At 36.2% G+C, this 17723-nt stretch overlaps 1 protein-coding gene across 1 annotated transcript in view; it reads left to right on the top strand.

Annotated features, from left to right (window-relative positions):
* Positions 1 to 5956: 5956 nt before the first annotated feature.
* Positions 5957 to 17723, top strand: part of TMEM242 (transmembrane protein 242) — a 58696-nt gene continuing 46929 nt past the window's right edge. The window contains exons 1-2 of the mRNA XM_001381326.5: positions 5957 to 6247; positions 7071 to 7171. Of these exons, the coding sequence (XP_001381363.2) occupies positions 6160 to 6247; positions 7071 to 7171 (189 nt within the window). The 5' untranslated portion in view covers positions 5957 to 6159. The remainder of the gene's footprint in view (positions 6248 to 7070; positions 7172 to 17723) is intronic.

Genomic DNA, 17723 nt, shown 5'->3' with positions numbered 1-17723 from the left:
ATATAAGAGAGGGTGAGTAAATTTGACCGCAGAAAATATGTTTCACTATAGTGTCTTGGTTTTTAAATCAAATATAAGGTGGTCGCCAGGGAAATATTCCCAATTATTCAAATACCCAAGTCAACTGGGTTTTATAGAGATTTTTAATTAATAATATAATGAGGAATTAGAGAAAGAGAGAAAGAGTAGGGAAGGAATAATTATGAAGGGCCTCAAGCCAATATGGCCTAGACCTGAGTCTTAAGAGAGAGAATCAGTCAGTCAGTCAGTCTTTTAACACTCACCACAAGGTCTGTCTAAACAAGGATTCTAGTGACACCAGGCCAGCTCCATCTCAACTGACGTCACCAGAGAGCCTTCCAGCCAGAGACTGTTCCAAAAGGCCTCTCTCCAGAGCCTCCAGAGGGACAGAGTCCCCTTAGAGGAGCTCTAGCGAGACCTCCTTAGAGATTGTCCTCCAAGAGCTTCCCTTCTCCAGGGCCTCTCTCAAGAGATTCTTCCCAAGCGATCCTCATCAGAGATCCTCCAAAAGGAATTCCTCCAAAAGGATATCTCCTCAAGAGATTCTGCTTTTTCTCATATAGGGGTTTTTCTCCCATGTCACCTCCCCTAGGTCCCTACATCTACCAATCACTGTAGACGCTTTCCAAAGGACTGCCCATCTAAATTCCTGCTAAGTCGACCAATCTCCTCAGTAAGTCTGAATCATCCTCAAGAGAAAACTTCCCCTTGGACGACATCTAGATCTCTTTTTCTTCATTGAGCTGAGTTAACTCAGTCCCAGTGAGAGAGCTTCTTTGCTCTGTTTTGCCTGAAATATACTCTCCTATGTATACTGATTTCTGATTTGTTGTGATGTAGACAAATGGTTTTCTTTGCTATTCACTTTGCATGTTCATTGTGGAATTGATATTACTTGGGAAAGGGATCAAGCTTTGATCATAGTGCTTGGGGTCCTTCTTACCCCCAATAATAATGGCACAGTTAAAATGGTTAAATTGGGATTTTGATTAAATAAGAGAGTTATAAAAAAGTGGTCACCGATTATTATCCCTTAAGTCAGGAAAACTATTAGTAGCATTTAGCAATTTTGTTTAATTGAAATATTAGTAAAAAGATGGAAATGTGGAAAGGAAAGAGGTAAGGAGACTTCCTAGCCTACCCTAAATGCTAATACAGTAAAATGAACCTTGATCCCCAACAGACTTCCAATCTCCACCTGGGAATCCTAGTCACTCACCAGCAAGATGGGCAGGATCTAGGAAAGGTCCTGTAAAGATTAAAATTTAGGAATATGGGGAGACTGAGGCAGGTAGAAATTAGTTTCTCTCTGCAAGGAGTATTATATTTTTTTAGATTGAAGATTAAGGATTAAAGAAAATACAGGATAAGAGACACATGTCCAGGCCATAGAGAGGCCTAGACACAACCTCACCTACATTATGAAAAAAGCCAGGCCTGCCCCAAAACGGAAGTCCAAGAGTCCTCAAAAGCCTTTGAATCAGCTTAAATACCTTCTTGATCTCGGCCCAGGTGAGATTACAAGGCATTCTGGGGAAGTGGAGCAAAGGCTCATGGGGATTGTAGTCCTGTATTCGAGTCTATTTTTTACAGTCCTAATAGAAAAACCCTAGTGAGCTAAGCTCACCAAGGCAGCAATGAACTCAATAGGAAAGTCCCTGACTCCAAGAAGCTCTAAAGCCAAAAGTCAAAAATTCCAATTGAAGTTCCCAAAACTCCAAGTCAAAGTCCAAAAGCCCCAAGGAACCATCCTCCAAAGAAGTCCAAAGGAGAAGATCCAAGGAGCAGAGATTCCAAAGAACTCCACAGGAGAAGTTCCCTGGAAAGGAAGTTCAGGACTTTTTATAGTCCCTTTTCTATTTCACTTCCTGTCCCTTCCCCACTTTATAGGAACCAATTGCAGTCTTTTAATTTGCTTGGGGGGGGGGCAGTGGCCTCTGAAGTTGTCACTCACTCTAGCAAGTGAGTTGTGAACTCATTTAGTGACTGGTAAGGTACTAAGGGATAATTAAGTTTTTGATTGATTAACTTAAAAGTTGCTGATTGATAGACAAAGAGACTTTGATCCACTCTTCACACAGTGATCAGAAGTTAGATCAAGCTCTACCATATCCTCTAGGCTAACAATTTTTAAGGAAGCAAATAGATTTAATTATAGTTCAGTCCCTTTTCTTCCTGAGGAGAGCAGAGTGGTAATGTTTGAGTCCAACTTTCTACTCCTGCTCCTGGTAGGAATTAAAATCTTCTTCAGCAAAGAGAGAAGGTTTGAGTCTTAGAGATACCTATTTTGCCTGCCTTTGAGCCACACAAGGATAGTTCCTTGCTACAGGGAGAGGAGACAGCCTCATGAAACACAAGGGACTTGACCCCAAGTAGGGTCTTTCTTTACATCTGTATGTGTATATTGTATCTTTCAGTTCTAATAGGTAGGTCTTAAACTTTATTTAGTTGGGAACCAAATCACCACATTCTTCCTACAGCCTCCTCAGTGTGTCCCCATGCAGCACTGTTCATTATAACTGCAGAGGAGGCTAATTTAGCTGCTACTATTTCCCTGAAGTTTATAGAGACATTTCATCATGTAAATAAAGTGCCAATTGTTTTGCTGTCTTGAAGGTGCTAACAGTCCCTTAGGTAGAGTGTTGTGCCATGAAAAGAGCATTGGACAACAGATTAAGAGACCTGGATATCAGCATCTGCTCCAGGATTGCTTGCTCATGTGATCTTGGCTAAGTTTTCGACATCCACAGGCTCATTTACTTAACCTCAAAAGAAGGTGGTCCTAGCTATCCAATGGTAGGACATTTGGTGAACAAAATGGGATATATCAATATAATGCTATAAAACAACTAAGAAAGATGACAGTAGGGGGCAGTTGGGTGGTTCAGTGGATTGAGAGCCAGGCCTAGAGATGGGAGGTCCTAGGTTCAAATCTGGGTTCAGATACTTCCCAGCTGTGTGACCCTGGGCAAGTCACTTAACCCCCATTGCCTAGCCCGTACTGCTCTTATGTCTTGAACCAATACCCAGTATTGATTCTATAGACAGAGGGTAAGGGTTTAAAAAGAAATGATGACTGTGAAGTACAACAGAATTACACAAACCTTGGATCTTTGTTGTTGTTCAGTTGTGTCTAATTCTTTGTGACTCCATAGCTTTCCATGGGATTTTCTCGGCAAGGAAAATGAAATGGTTTGCCATTTCCTTCCCCAGTAGGTCTATAGAATCCTTTTGTCAGGCAATCAGAGGATAAGTGACATGTCCAGCTAGGATACACAGCTAGGAAGTGTCTGAGACTGGATTTGAACTTGGGCTTTCTTGACTACAGGTCCAGTGCACTTAACCACTGAGCCATAGCTGCCCCCTGGATTTTGATTACTTCTAAAATAAAACAAATTCCTATTCACCTTAAACATGTTCAAAATTGAACTCATTACCTTTCCCCCTAGAACTTCTACTCTTCTTAACTTTTCTGTTATTCTTGAGGGCACCATCAATCTCCCAGTCACCCAGGCTCTCATTCTAAGTGTCAACTCCTCATGTTTCCCTCATGCTCTATATCCAATCTATTGCCAAGGCCTGTTGATTTTTCTCTTTGCAATTTCCTTTGAATTCAACTCCTCTCCTCCAACACTGTCACCATCTTGGTGTAGATCCTTATCACCTCAAGCCTGGACTACTGCAACAACCTCCCAGTTGGACTTTTGTTCCTCTCCCTACCAGTCCATTCTCCTCTCAGTGGTCAAATTAACCTTCCTAAAGAATAGATCTGAATGTATCATCCTTTCCTCCCTCTGCCATTCAAATTGCAGTGGCTCCTATCACTAGCAAATATAAAATCTTCTGATTGGAGTTCAAAGACCTTCATAACCTGGTCTCCCTGTCTTTTTAATCATCTTATAACTTATACCCTCTCCCACATGCACTAAGTGATTCAGTGACAGTGGCATCCTTGGTATTCCTTAAACAAAAACGGTCCCATCATCTTGATTCAAGTATGTTGGCTTTCCTCCATACCTGGAATACTCTCCTCATTTCTGCCTCCTGGCTTCATTCAAGTCCTACCTTCTACAACAAAGACTTCCTGAACCTCCTTAATTCTAGTACCTTTCCACTCTAGGTCATTCCAAATTTATCCTGTATATAACTTCTATGGACATAATTGTTCTTATATTGTGTTCCCTGTTAGACTATGAGTTCTTTGTGGTCAAAGACTGTCTTTTACCTTCTTTGGTTCTTCTACACTTAACAGTGGGCCTGGTACATAGTAGGCACATAATAAAAGTTTATTGACTAACTACTTGGCATTTAAAGATCTTCATAACTAGAGTTCAACCTATATTCTCAGGTTGATTATACACCAGGTAGTCTAGATTCCTCCCAAGCTAGCCTACTTGTTGGTCCTTATGTTTATGGGATCAGTACAATAATAACATTTGGTGGCAGGAATTTGGGGTGTGAACACTAGGTTTAAATTCTGGTTCTGGCACTATTTTTGTTACTCTGGGCAATTTTCCCTGCTTTGGACCTTAGTTTTCCCAGAGATTGGATTAGATTGATTCATTCCATTGTAGGGAAAGGTCCTATCTTCCTTATTGCTACCAGTAGCAACTGCTGACAAATTGCTAGCATTAGGCAGATAAGTATAGGTGCCCTGAAGGTGGCGGCTTTCTTTCTTTCCCACCTTTCCTGCTCCCAGACTAGCCCTCATATCCATTCTCTGGGAAAGCAATTCTTATAGAGAAAGGGTTAGCCATCCCTACTAATGCATACCCATAGGGCAGAAAAACAAACTTATCTGAAGCAGCAAGACACTCTGAAGGAGAAACAGGAAGCAGCATGTGCCAGGCAAATTAGAGCACGACAACCACCTTGACCACCATTTCTCCATAGATCCTGATGGTAACAGTGTAGGACCCTGAATGTATGGGTCTTGGGAATGGCAATGCTTTTAGTTTAGTACCCACAGTCATCAGCCATCAACTTTGTGGAAATGCAGCCTGGCCATTCCTCCTGCAGATGCTGCAATTGAAGATTCAGAAAAGAAAGTTTTTGTCATCAAAGTCTTTGGAATTGTCAAATGGTTCAGCATCACAAACTAATATATCGTAAATGGAGACTATATTAAAGGGACATTACTTTGCCTCTGAATCCCAAGAATCATGGGACCTTTCCATCTGGTTTGCAACTGAAACTTTTCATATATATTTGTCTCTCCCTGTAAAATGTGAGCACCTTGAAAGTAAAGGGCTTCATTACTTTTCCATCTGTTGCCTCACAAGTGCTTAATAAATACTTTCTTCATTCATTTATTCATCTATCTATCCATCCTACCATCCATTCATCCATTCATCTACCAATTTGTTTATACACTCATGCTTCCATTCATCCAATTATTCATTTATTCATCTATCCATACATCTGCCAATTTGTCCATCCATCCAACTATTATATTTGTTTATTCATCAACCCATCTATGCAATTATTCATTTATCCAATTATTCATTCATTCATCTATCAACCCATTCATCCATCCATCCATCCATCCATCTATCCAGGTATTCAGTTTTTCATCAGTCCACACAATCATTCATTCAGCCATTCATCTAACCATCTATCTACTACTTACTCATCCATCCATCCATCCATCCATCCATCCATCCATCCATCCATCCATCCATCCATCCATCCATCCATCCAAACATCTACCCATTCATTTAGTACACCATGCCAGGAGTTCCAGATGTCTTGGGCTGTTTGCTGCAGCCAGCAACTTTTAGTATTAGATTCAGGCAGTGAATATTTAATATCAGATCTTAGAGGTGTAAGGCCCTAGATTATTTTATATTTCCATGCTTGCTGGTCCTCCTTCCCAACCCAACAACAGTCCTCACAAGGGGCTCTAGCCCACGTGACCCAGCTGGGGAGCCATAGAGCTTCTGCGCAAGTTTCGGCTTGGGCTTGCGGTGGTTGAGGGTGGGGCTAGAGCACGTGGAGCTCCGACTCCGGAAAGGGAAGGGCGGAACTTTGTAGCTGGTAACCCAGCCCGTGACAGTATTCCTTTGCCGGCACTTCTCTGTCCTAGACCTTTGTTTCCATCCGGGCTCAGTTATTGGACGGCTCAGCCGCCATCGAGTCATGGATCCTGTGAGCCCCGGGCCCGGGGGGTTCTCAAGGTCTTTGGAGCAACCCGCAGGCTCGGACAATCGGCTGTTTCTCGTGAAAGGTGCGCGGGGCAGCTGCTGGTTCTCCAGAGCCCTGAACTTTCTGGGGAGTCTCGGGGCTCGGCCGTGGTGTGGGCCTGCCGCGCTCTACCTAGATCAGCGGATTATTCAGTTTTTGTGATTGGGGGAGGAGTTGGCCGGAGAGGACGCTTGTGCTGGGCTCCTCCCCGCTCCTCCCTAACGAGCGACCTTTTGGACTGGTAGCCAGAGGCTTCGCTACACTGAGCCTCGTTTTCCTCATCTGTAGAACAACCAGATGATCTAAGGACCCTTTTAGCCAGCCCCGAAGCACTTGGTGTTTTGGTGGGGAGCTTCGGGGAGTTTTGGGAGAAGAGGAAGACAGACTACCCTCCGTTTAAGCCCCTTAGAGTCACCACCTAGCGCTGGGAGTGAGGTCTGGGGCGACGAAAACATTTTAGATTTTATAACAATATCTCACATTTGTGTAGTTCTGAGGCTTACAAACCGCTCGCCTCAGTTATGGGGTAGGTGCTGGTACCGTCATCACTATTGGACTCCCCAGCTATTGCTATTTCCATTAAACATACCTCCATTAATTTCCATTAAACATTGCTCTTTTCAGAATGGACTTGGTTTAATGGGGAAAACTAAAACAAAATAATACTTCTTTTCTAACCCTTGACATTACACAGTGGCAGGGATCCCAAACAAGTGTAATAGCTTTTCATTTTCTCCATTGTAGTTGATAAATACTTTGAGAGTTTTTTCTTTTTTCTTTTTTTTAATGAGGATTGAGCACACCTTAAAGTTTCTTTGAAACTTTCTTAAACTCTTTCTGAATTTCAAAAATTTAATCTTTGGCAGGTGGAATTTTTCTTGGTACAGTTGCTGCTGCAGGAATGGTGGCTGGTTTTGTTACAACTCTGTCACTGGCTAAAAGGAGAAGCCCTCAATGGTTCAATAAGGTTTGTGATTCACAAAGTTATTTTTGGTAAAATTTTGCTACCTGGAATGAGAATAGAATATGATGGTGTTTGACATTGATTTTAAGAGGTCTTTGAATCGGTATGCATAGTCTAAAGTTCTTTTTTTAAATTGCTAGTTTTTAAGAGAACAAGCATTTATTAAGTATTTGCTATGCTCCAGATATTGTGCTTTAAGTGCTTTACAATTATTATCTCATTTGATTTCTAAGTAAAAATATTAAGAAATCTTTTCTCCATTAAAAAATGGAGATAACTTTGTAACCTGTTTCCTTAACAAGATTTCTATGCTAAGTATAAGATAAAGAGATGTTGATGTACACTTAGATGATTTGGAATTGCTTAAAGGAATAGAGAGCTAAAGATTAATAAATTGATTTCAGCTTGGATGAAAGCCCTAAGTAGAGAGGCCTAAATTTCCAGGCTACTTAATAACATTTTTATTAATGATTTTCATGAAGATGTAGGCATGCTCATATTTGTAGATGGCATACAGATAGAAGGGTAGTTAACACATTGGGTGAGAGACTTGGGATCAAAGAACTCTTGACAATCTTTCATGATAGGTTAAATCTAATTAAAAAAATTTAGTAAAGGTAAATGTGCCTATTTCTCAAATACTAGGTTGATGAAAGGGATGGATGAAGGAACATTCAGACCTGTCATTTTACTCCCTGTGTGCAAAATCTCCATCAATACTGATTGGTAGGTCTTCTGTAAGAGTTGTCCAAGGTACTGAGAGAATAGATTACTTGCCCTTTATTACTCAGGATATTTTTTTCCTATTTTGTCACATTGTTGACTAATTGAATTTGCAATAGAGTAAACCTGTTTCCTCAGTTCCTCATTTATAAAATGAGCAGGAGAAGGAAATGATAAACACCCCCGAATCTTTGCCAAGAAAACTCCAAAAGGGGTCACGAAGAGTGAAACATAACTGAATCAAGTGGTTATCTACCAGCATCCTTTCATGGATATCAATTCTTATCATTTTTTGGGATGTGTGAATCATTCATGAAATATATATTTAGTAAGATTTTAGATGATATTGAACTTAAGCAAAGATATGGTTATAGACTATTGAAGAGATAATCAATTTTTAACAGTAATAATTTCTTTCACAAATGTAGAAAGAGTATTTTCTTCCATTCTAAGTGATTTTTAGTTGAGAAATTAGGAAGCTTGAAAGAGTACATACTAGGTAATTTAGTAAATGTTAATTGACTGAATTCTTATCTTTTTTCCCCACCTAAGAATAATAAAAAAGAAAAAGAATGAACAGATTAACATATTGTATTATTTTATTTTTTTTAATTTTTAATTAAAAAATATTTTCACATGTTTACATATTTCATTTTTTTCTCCCCTCCTGGATTCAATAAGCACTTTTACATTATACAAATGTTATCACTTATACCTATTTCCATATTATTATTTTTAGTCATAATCTTTTAAAACCAAAATCTCTAATCATATATCCATATAAACAAATGATGAGTCATTTGTTTTTCTTCTGTGTTTCTACTCCTACAGTTCTTTCTTTCAATGTGGATAACATTCTTTCTCATAAAGTCTTATAAAAAAAACTGGGATTGTCTTGTAGTAGCAAAGTCCATTACATTGGATTGTTCCACTTTCTGTGTATAATCTCTTGGTTATGGTTAATTCACTCTGCATTAGTTCCTGGAGATTCTTCTAGTTCAGATAGAAATCCTCAAGTCCATCATTCCTTACAGCACAGTAGTATTCTATCACCATCATATATCACAATTAAACATATTATTTTAAGTCATTTACCTGATTGAATAAGTAAATTTTATATTTTTAAAGGGCCACACATATTTCATATTTATAACTAGTTTAACATTTTTTATGTATAATCAAAGTAATGTTATTGTTGAAGGGAAATTTTAAAATATATATTATTTGTTTCATTATAATATGGAAGTTTTAGCAGCTGTTGAAGCAGGAAGACTTGGGTTCAAGGTCTACTTCTGACACAAACTAGCTCTGTGACCGGGTATGGTTCCTTAAGTTGTTAGTTTGTGTTCATGAAGGGAGTTTTTATAATAGGAACTCATCATATCAAATCAAAAATTTGAATTAAAAAAAGGACACATCCTCCAAAACAATTATTGTCCTAACAGAAAGCCAGAAGAGTCTTCACTCTTTCATTTTATATGTAAATAAATTATGCACTAAGTGCAGCCTTTGAAACTGATATGCAACAGAATATGTATCCATACTCTGCTACTTGTGCTAATTTTGATCTGATAACTAGCACCAAGAACCCAGAGGTTCTCCACCAACAAGAATTTTACCATATAGGAACCAACTGGTTACAGCAAATGAGGAAATTTTGAATGGTATGAATAAGTTCATTTATCTTAGCAGTATACTTTCCAGGGATGAACACATAGCTGATGAGGCTGATATACAGATTTTTCAGTGTTTGGGAAGCTCTGAGGGAAAGTCTGGGAGTGAAGAGGTATTATACTGCCAACCAAACTGAAGGTCTAAAGAGCCCTTATGCTGATCTTATTGATGTATGCCTGTGAAACCTAAACCTGTGCAGTTCCAGGAATTTGAATCATTTCTATTTGAATTTTCTTAGGAAGATTCTGCAGATCACCTGGTAAGATAAGGTACTGGACATTGGGGTCCTTTCTTGAGCTGAACGGCCAAGCATTCAAATGCTACTGCAGAAAGAATTATTCCGTTGTGCTAGCCACATTGTTTGAATCCCAAATTCAAATTCAAAAACCTTAACCCAAATGCATGTTTGTCTAAAAGACTGTTTTATAGAGAATTCACACAAGGCAAGAGCTCACATGCCAGTCAGAAGAAGGCATACAAGGACACTCTTAAGGTGTTTTTGAAGAACTTTAATATTCATTATGAGACATGAGAGACACTTGCACAGAACAGACCAGCATGCTGTACTTGTGCCTACATCAAAGAAGCTACTTGGACTCTATGAGCAAAGCAGAATTGCAGTGGTTAAAAAGAAATATGAGATGCACAAATTGGAGACATCTCCAACTCAAATGTTCATTTGAGCTATTTGTGTCCAACCTATAGTAGATATTCCATATTGGTATTGGTCTGATCAGCCACAATCAGACACATTGCATGATGACCCCAACATAGTGATGTCATTTTGGTCCTCTTTGTTGTCTTTTAAGTACAAAGGACAATAACCAATCAAGCAACCAAAGAAATGGAGCCTTAAGATGTTAAATCACTTGCATAGGAGGCAGAAGTAGGATTTGAACTTATAAACCCTCAAAGTTGGCATAATAAAAAAATAAAAAAAAATAATAAAGCTGACATCCCAATAACTTCCCTTCATTTTTAGGCAAATAAAAGAGCCAGATTCAGTTTTCTGTTGTAACTGACAAGGTCAGTTTAAAAAAAAAATTAAGTCACTATTTTGTCATATTTTATAACAATGAAACTTTTGCCTGTCTTAGCAAGGAAAATTATACTTTTCAGGTTACATCATACAATAAGAATATAAGGGAAATATTAAAATGTATCTTATGAACTAGTGATTAAAATTAGTTTGACTTAAATGCTCTCTAAAGATGAAATTTATGAGAATTATTGAACTTTTGTTCTTAGTTGTTTCATTGACTTTTAGTTAACTTTGAGTAGGTTGCTTAATGGTCTTGCCTTTTAATGTCTACGCCTGTATAAAAGAATATTAACTTTTACCAGCTACTTCAGAAAAGTATGGGTAAATATTCACACTAATAATACATGCTTATATTGAGACAAAAATGTGGAATGAGTATAAAGTAATTTACAAAGGAGCCACTCAACTATTTTAGCCTTAGAAAATCCAGTACAATATCTGCACTATGTTTTGGGGATTCATAAATAACTTTTCTGTGGAACTGCATGCAAATATTCATGTCTTATTAAAGATGCTTGATATTTAATTTAAATTTTAAATTAAGTTCTGTGTAATAATTAAGGAAAACTGAATTGCCAAATAAGTCAATAAAAAATATAATCAGACACAAGCATATGTACATATGCAACATTTATTTCCCCCTTTTTTTTTTGGCTAGCATTTCAGATGATCTTTCTTTGTGATTGTGGCTTCCTATTTCCTCTAGGAGCAAATACAAAAAATGCTTTGGCATTCAAAAACCATTCATTACCTTTCATACCACCCTGCCTCTCTTCTAGTCTTCTACTTTTTTCTTTTCAAAAATTTTTTGATGTTTTATTCATTTTTTATTTTTATTCTACCATTACTTTCCAATGACTCTTCTTCCTCATCCCCCATCCCAAGAACTCTCCCTTGTAATAAAGGTATTTTTAAAAAAATAAATCAAATATTAGTTTTATTTGAGAATCTAGAAAGCTATAGCCTACCACTGAAATCACTAAGATGTGCTATGTTTCACTATAAATCTTATGAACTTATAATTGACCACTGCATTGATCAAAGTTCTGAAGCCTTTTAGCATTATTTTTTAAAATTATTGTACTTTTCAGTCTTATACTTTATTCTGCAACATGTACTCTTTGGCACTGGCCTCCTGGATGTTCTACAAAGAAGACATTCCATCTCTGCTCTGAACATTCTTATCTGACTCTCCCAATGCATAGAATGCTTCCTTCCTCTATTCCAACTAGTGACCTCCTTGGCTTCCTTTTAAGTCTCAAATAAAATATCAACTTCTACAGAAAGCCTTCTCCAATCCCACTTTATGCCAATAGTTCCCTCTAGTACTTATTTCCTATTTATCCTGTATAGAACTTGCTTTGTGTGAATTTGCTTGCATGTTGTCTCTCCAATTAAATGCTCCTTGAGGGCAGGGATGTTTTTTGCCTCTTTTTGTATCCTGAGTGCTTAGCACTTGTGCAGAGTAGGCATTTAATAAATGTTGATTGATTGATATGACTGTCCGGGAATTCAACTTGTGACTGAATTTCTTAATAAGGTTACATCAGTTTTCATCTTTATCCTATTGATGGAAAAATGGAGGGAAAAGGTAGGGAAAAGAAGGGAAAGGAAGGTAGCTGGGATTTCTCACCCTGTTCAGGTAGGGAAATTGACCAGACTTTTCTTTTTTAGCTATAATTATGCTAGGGAATTAAATGGAATCAAGCCAGATTCTAAGGATAGTTAGATAGGTTTATTTAGGTTAGGAAAGTAAAGGTTTGGGGGCTAGAAAAAGTTTGATCTCCAGCCTGGGGTTAAAAGGATCTCTGGGCAAAAAGGTGCTTCTCCAGAAAAGGCCCTTCTGCAGAAAAGGTGTGAAAACCCATGCTTCTCTCTTCTTTTATACTTTCTCTGACACTTTCCACAAAGGAAGTAGAGAGTCCTGGGAGATGTAGTCTCCCAGGTTTCAGAGCCATTTTAAAATGCACAATCCCTATTACCGTGAATTTATTTTTGAAATGTTTTTTAATTAGATTAATCTTTTTATAAGAATACAAGCCATTCCTCAATTGATATTAATAGGAAGTTCTCAGACAAAATATTTAAAGCTATCTATAGTCATGTGAAAAAAATGTTCTAAACCATTATTAATTAAATAAATGCAAATTAAAGTAATTCTGAGGTACCGGAACCTATCAGATTGACTAATATGACAGTAAAGGAAAATGATAAATGTTGGAGGGGATGTGGCAAAACTGGGACACTAATGTACTATTGGGGGAGTTGCAAATCATTCCAAGCATTTTGGAGGGTAATTTAGAGCTATGCTCAATGCACTATAAAACAATATTATCTATATCTATCCATCTATCTTTCTAAAAATTATACTATAAAAGCATACTCTTTGATTCAGTAATACCACTACTCAGTCTCTATCCTGTTAACAATTAAAGTTTTCTCCAGAGACTTATTTTCAGTTAAGAATATGTTTCTTGATTATATCAGGTTTATTGGTTAGGCCAGCATCATAACCAGTAGAGTGATATTGATCTCTATGGCTCTCTTCTAACTAGGGGATGAGCTGAGCTGGCTCTGGCAGCTCAATAAATAGATTCATGGGAGCTCATTATTCAGCCCCTGTCTTGAACATCCCAAGACATCTTTGATTGATGATAGCTAATTAAGAAGTGGTCCATCAAATCATCCACTTCTTTCCATCCCCACAGGTAGACAGGTCATATTGGAAGAAAAGAACCCTTGTTCCCTTCCTTTATTAACCAATTTCTGTTAAAAAAGGAAGCTATTCTTTGGAATTGCCAAGGACAGAGAAAATGCAAAAAGAAGCAGACTACATGGTGTCTCTGACCCAGATCCCAAACACAGGAATTCACAGTAATTTTCCCTACTATATAGGAATGAATAAAATAAATTCTCACAATTCCAAAGAGAGAAAAAAATGAAAAGTACCTATTTGTACAAAAATAGCAACCCTTTTTTTATAGTGGCAAAGAATTGGAAATTGAGATGTCCATCAATTGGAGTATGGCTGAACAGATTGTGGTATGATTGTGATGGAGTAGTATTGTGCTACAGAAAATGATAAGCAAGATCATTTAATAAAACTATAGACAGACCTACATGAATATAGAGGGTATGTATATGTCAGTGTAGAGAATGCAGAATGAAGTAAGCAGAACCAGGAGAACATTGTACACAGTAACAGCAATATTGTACAAGGATTAACTATAAAAGATTTAACTTCACAGCAATACAATATAAACCAAGAAAATTCTGAAGGACTAATAACAAAGAATGCTATCCACCTCCAGAGAAAGATGTAATGGAGTCTGAATGCAGATCAAAGCATACTATTTTTACTTAAAAAAAAAAAAGACACAAATCATGTAACCATGGGGAAACAATCCTATTTAAATAAATTATAAGAAGTAAAAAAATAGAAATGAATACAAATTTAAATAGATTAATACTTTTAAAGAAAAATATCAGGCAAAAATTAGGTTTGATAAAAATGTTGTAACAGTTATTTAGATAGGAATAATAAGTAGAGCTATGCTTTCATTGATTGAGAGATTTGCTGAACCTCCCACTCTCAATGCTGGTACACTTTCTCTGATATTTATTATCACAGAACCCGAAATATTGAGAGAATTTACGTGACTTGTCCAATGTCACACAGCTAATACAGAGGGCCCCCATAGTGCTAGTACACTAATTTAAAACTGCACTAAAAATATAAATAATATGGAAATAGGTCTTGATCAATGACAAATGTAAAACCTAGTGGAATTGCGAGTTGGCTATGACGGGAGTGGAGGAGGGGAGGGAAAGAACATGAATCATGTAACCATGGAAAAATCTTCTTAATCAATAAAATAAAATAAAAACGGCACTAAAGACTTTTGGTACGTCCTCTATGTGTTAGAATTAGGTTTGAACCCAGGTTTTCTGGTTCCAAGGCCAGCTGTTTTAATTCCTGTTCCACTGTTTTAATTCCTCTTTTCCTCAAACTGTGTTATGTAGTATACCTTTATATTAAATATGTAAGAAGAGCATTTGGTTTAAACAGAATATTAATGTTTTTAATATATTTATTCACAGGCTAAATTCTGACCCTTTGGGAAATAATTTAACTCATGTTTCTAAAGTCAGAATTGGGTCAGTGGTGTTTAAACTTCCTCTGACTTAATAGCATTTGGTTAATGGCTTCTACTTTTGGAGGGAAATGAGGCCAGTTTATGAAGCTAAAGCACAGATCTTTTTAAAGCAGAAAATGTAAGGTATCTAGGTTAACTGCTGTAGGACTCACTAAAAGGAAGAGGTGCTGTATATTGTTCTTATTAAAAGCAATTAAAGAATTTAAGTATTAAATTAGGTTGACTATAACCTCTATGAAGAAAATTATTAACAATTTGGATTTGAGAATTTTGAATTTAGCAGACTGACTTCTAAAACAACAAAATTTCTACTTATACTTTTATAATTTCAAATGACTGAAATATTTTTTACATATATCAAAATAATTATAGTTTGGATGATTTTGTTTCTACTATGATTAAACATGTTGACTGTTTTCCTAATGTTGAGCCACCCTTGCCTCCCTAGTATAAATCCAACTTGACCATAAAGAATATATTTCTTGCATAAATCAGCGTAGCCTGTTTGACAGAATTTTATTTAAATTTTTTGAATTGATATTTATTAATGATGTTACTTTTAGTCCTGTGCTTTATATTCTTTGGTTTAGGTATTAGGACTGTATTTGTCTCATAAAAGGAGGTTGGTTGTGTGCCTTTAAATTTTTGAGAATAATTTGTGTAGTATAGTTACTAAATGTTTTTTTAAAAAAATTTATAGAATTTACCTGTGGATACATCAGAACAGGATTTCCCCACCCCCCTTTGGTAATTCCTTTATAGCTAATTCCATTTACTTTCCTGAGATTGGATTATTGTTTTATTTAAACTTATTTAAATTTATTTGGTCTTATGTTAGTTTGAATATTCTATATTTTTGAAAATATTTCTTTTGTATTATTTTTGTTAACATAATTGTATTTAATAAGTTCTGATTATTTTTATTTCTTCTAATTTTGTTGTGATTTTATTTTATTTTTATTTTTTAAACCCTTACCTTTCATTTTGGAATCAGTACTGTATATTGGTTCCAAGGCAGAAGAGTGGTAAGGGCAAGGCAATGGAGGTCAAGTGATTTGCCCAGGATCACACAGCTAAAAAATATCTGGGGTCAGATTTGAATTTAGGACCTCCCATCTCTAGGCCTGGTTCTATATCCATTGAGCCACACACCTGTCCCCTTTTGTTGTGATTTTAGATAATAATAACTAACGTTTATATAATGGTTATATAAATATAACTATAATAGTTTATAGTTTATATAATAGTTTATATAACTACAATAGTTATATAAATATAACTAACGTTTATATAATATGTTAGCTACAGTCCTAAGTGCTTTACAGTTATTATCTCATTTGATCCTCTCAACAACTCTGGTAGGTAGAGGCTATTATCATTCCTATTTTACAGATGAGGAAACTGAGACAAATAAGGTGGGTTTTGTTTGTTTTTAAAGCTGTGTGACTCTAGGGACACATGGCTAGATTGTGGCTGAGACCAGATTTGAACTGAGAGGTCTTATGGACTCCCTGTGCTTCCTTTGCCCTACCTTCCTCAGTTGTTACCTTATTGATTTCATTTTCTGGCCCCTTTTTAATCTGACAATTTTATTGATCAATTTTATCAATTTTATTAATCTTTTCAAAGTTTTATTTGTCATTTTTTTCATTATCAGCTTTTGGTTTTATCTATCTTTTTTTTTAGTATTTGGTTTCTAGTTCATTTCTCCTCTAATTTTAATATATTTTCTTGCTTATGTTAGGTGGACTTTTTTTTATTAGCTTTCTAATTTTATAAAATGCACATTCTGTTTGCTAATCCTCATTTTTATTTTCAGAATATGTTTGTAGGTATTTCATTTTTTAAGTTAATTATTGTTTTTATGATTTATTCTTTGACCTACTTATTATTTAGGATTTTATTGTTGTCTCCATTTGGGTTTGTGTCCTTTTGTTTGTGGTTCCTGTACTGTTTACCATTTTTATTGCATTATGATCTGTGAATTGTTTATTTACTATTTTTTCCTTTTATGATTATTTATAATCCCTCTGTGCTCTAAAACATGGTTAATTTATGTAAAAGTTCAAATATGCTGCTGAGGAATGTGTTTATTCTTTAAGCAATCCCTTTTAGAAAATATGAGTTTTTAAACTCTAGTTTCTCCAGCAATTTATTCAGTAGTATATTTTCTCTTCTGTGATCTACAATTACAGATAATCATATCTCCCTTTTGCGGAATTTTTTTGGGATGATACTCTGGATCACCAACAGATAGGGTTAGATTCTCTAACTTTGCTTCCTGCTTTCACTATTTCTAATCATAAAACATTTTGAATGATTTCTTGAAGGCATTCAGATTTTCATTTTCATGATGTTATTTAAATTTTTTTTTCTTTTTGTCAACAAAGTTTTCCATTTTCTTTGTATTTCTAAAACTTTGCTCATTGCCTGATAAAGTTAGTGCTTGATTGTGTAAGGAATGCTGAATTTATGTTATGTAATTTAAAAGAAAAGTTGTGTTAAGTGTATATATTTTATCATTATAGTAACAAAATTGCTCTGGTGACTTTAATGATTTTAAAATATCTGTCGCTACCTACTATCCTATTTCCTTTTTTCTTTTATCACCTCTCTTCCAAAAGATGGGCTCTGAATTTCATTATTAGTCTTTTGAATATATTACATTATGTTTTTAACTTTTTTCTGAAAAGCCTATCCTCCTTAGGATCTTTACACTTTTTGAAAATTTGCTTCTTGTGGCCAGAATTTTTCCCTACTTAAAGCCCTATCCGATTGTACCATTCCTCTAGGCCTTCTTGTTCTTTTTCCTCTTGTACCAGGGATGGATAAAGTCTCTGTCCCTTAGCAAGTAGCCCTGACCAATTAGGACTTTACTTCAGGAGTCTCTGAGTAGCCTATTCTTTACCTTCTTCTCTATAAACTGATTGCCTTTCATCAAGCCTTTGACTGGTCATGA

The sequence above is a fragment of the Monodelphis domestica genome, chromosome 2 (assembly GCF_027887165.1).
Source record: "Monodelphis domestica isolate mMonDom1 chromosome 2, mMonDom1.pri, whole genome shotgun sequence".
NCBI lineage: Eukaryota > Metazoa > Chordata > Mammalia > Didelphimorphia > Didelphidae > Monodelphis > Monodelphis domestica.
Note: the sequence above shows the minus strand (reverse complement) of the source record. Positions and strands in the feature narration are given on the sequence as shown.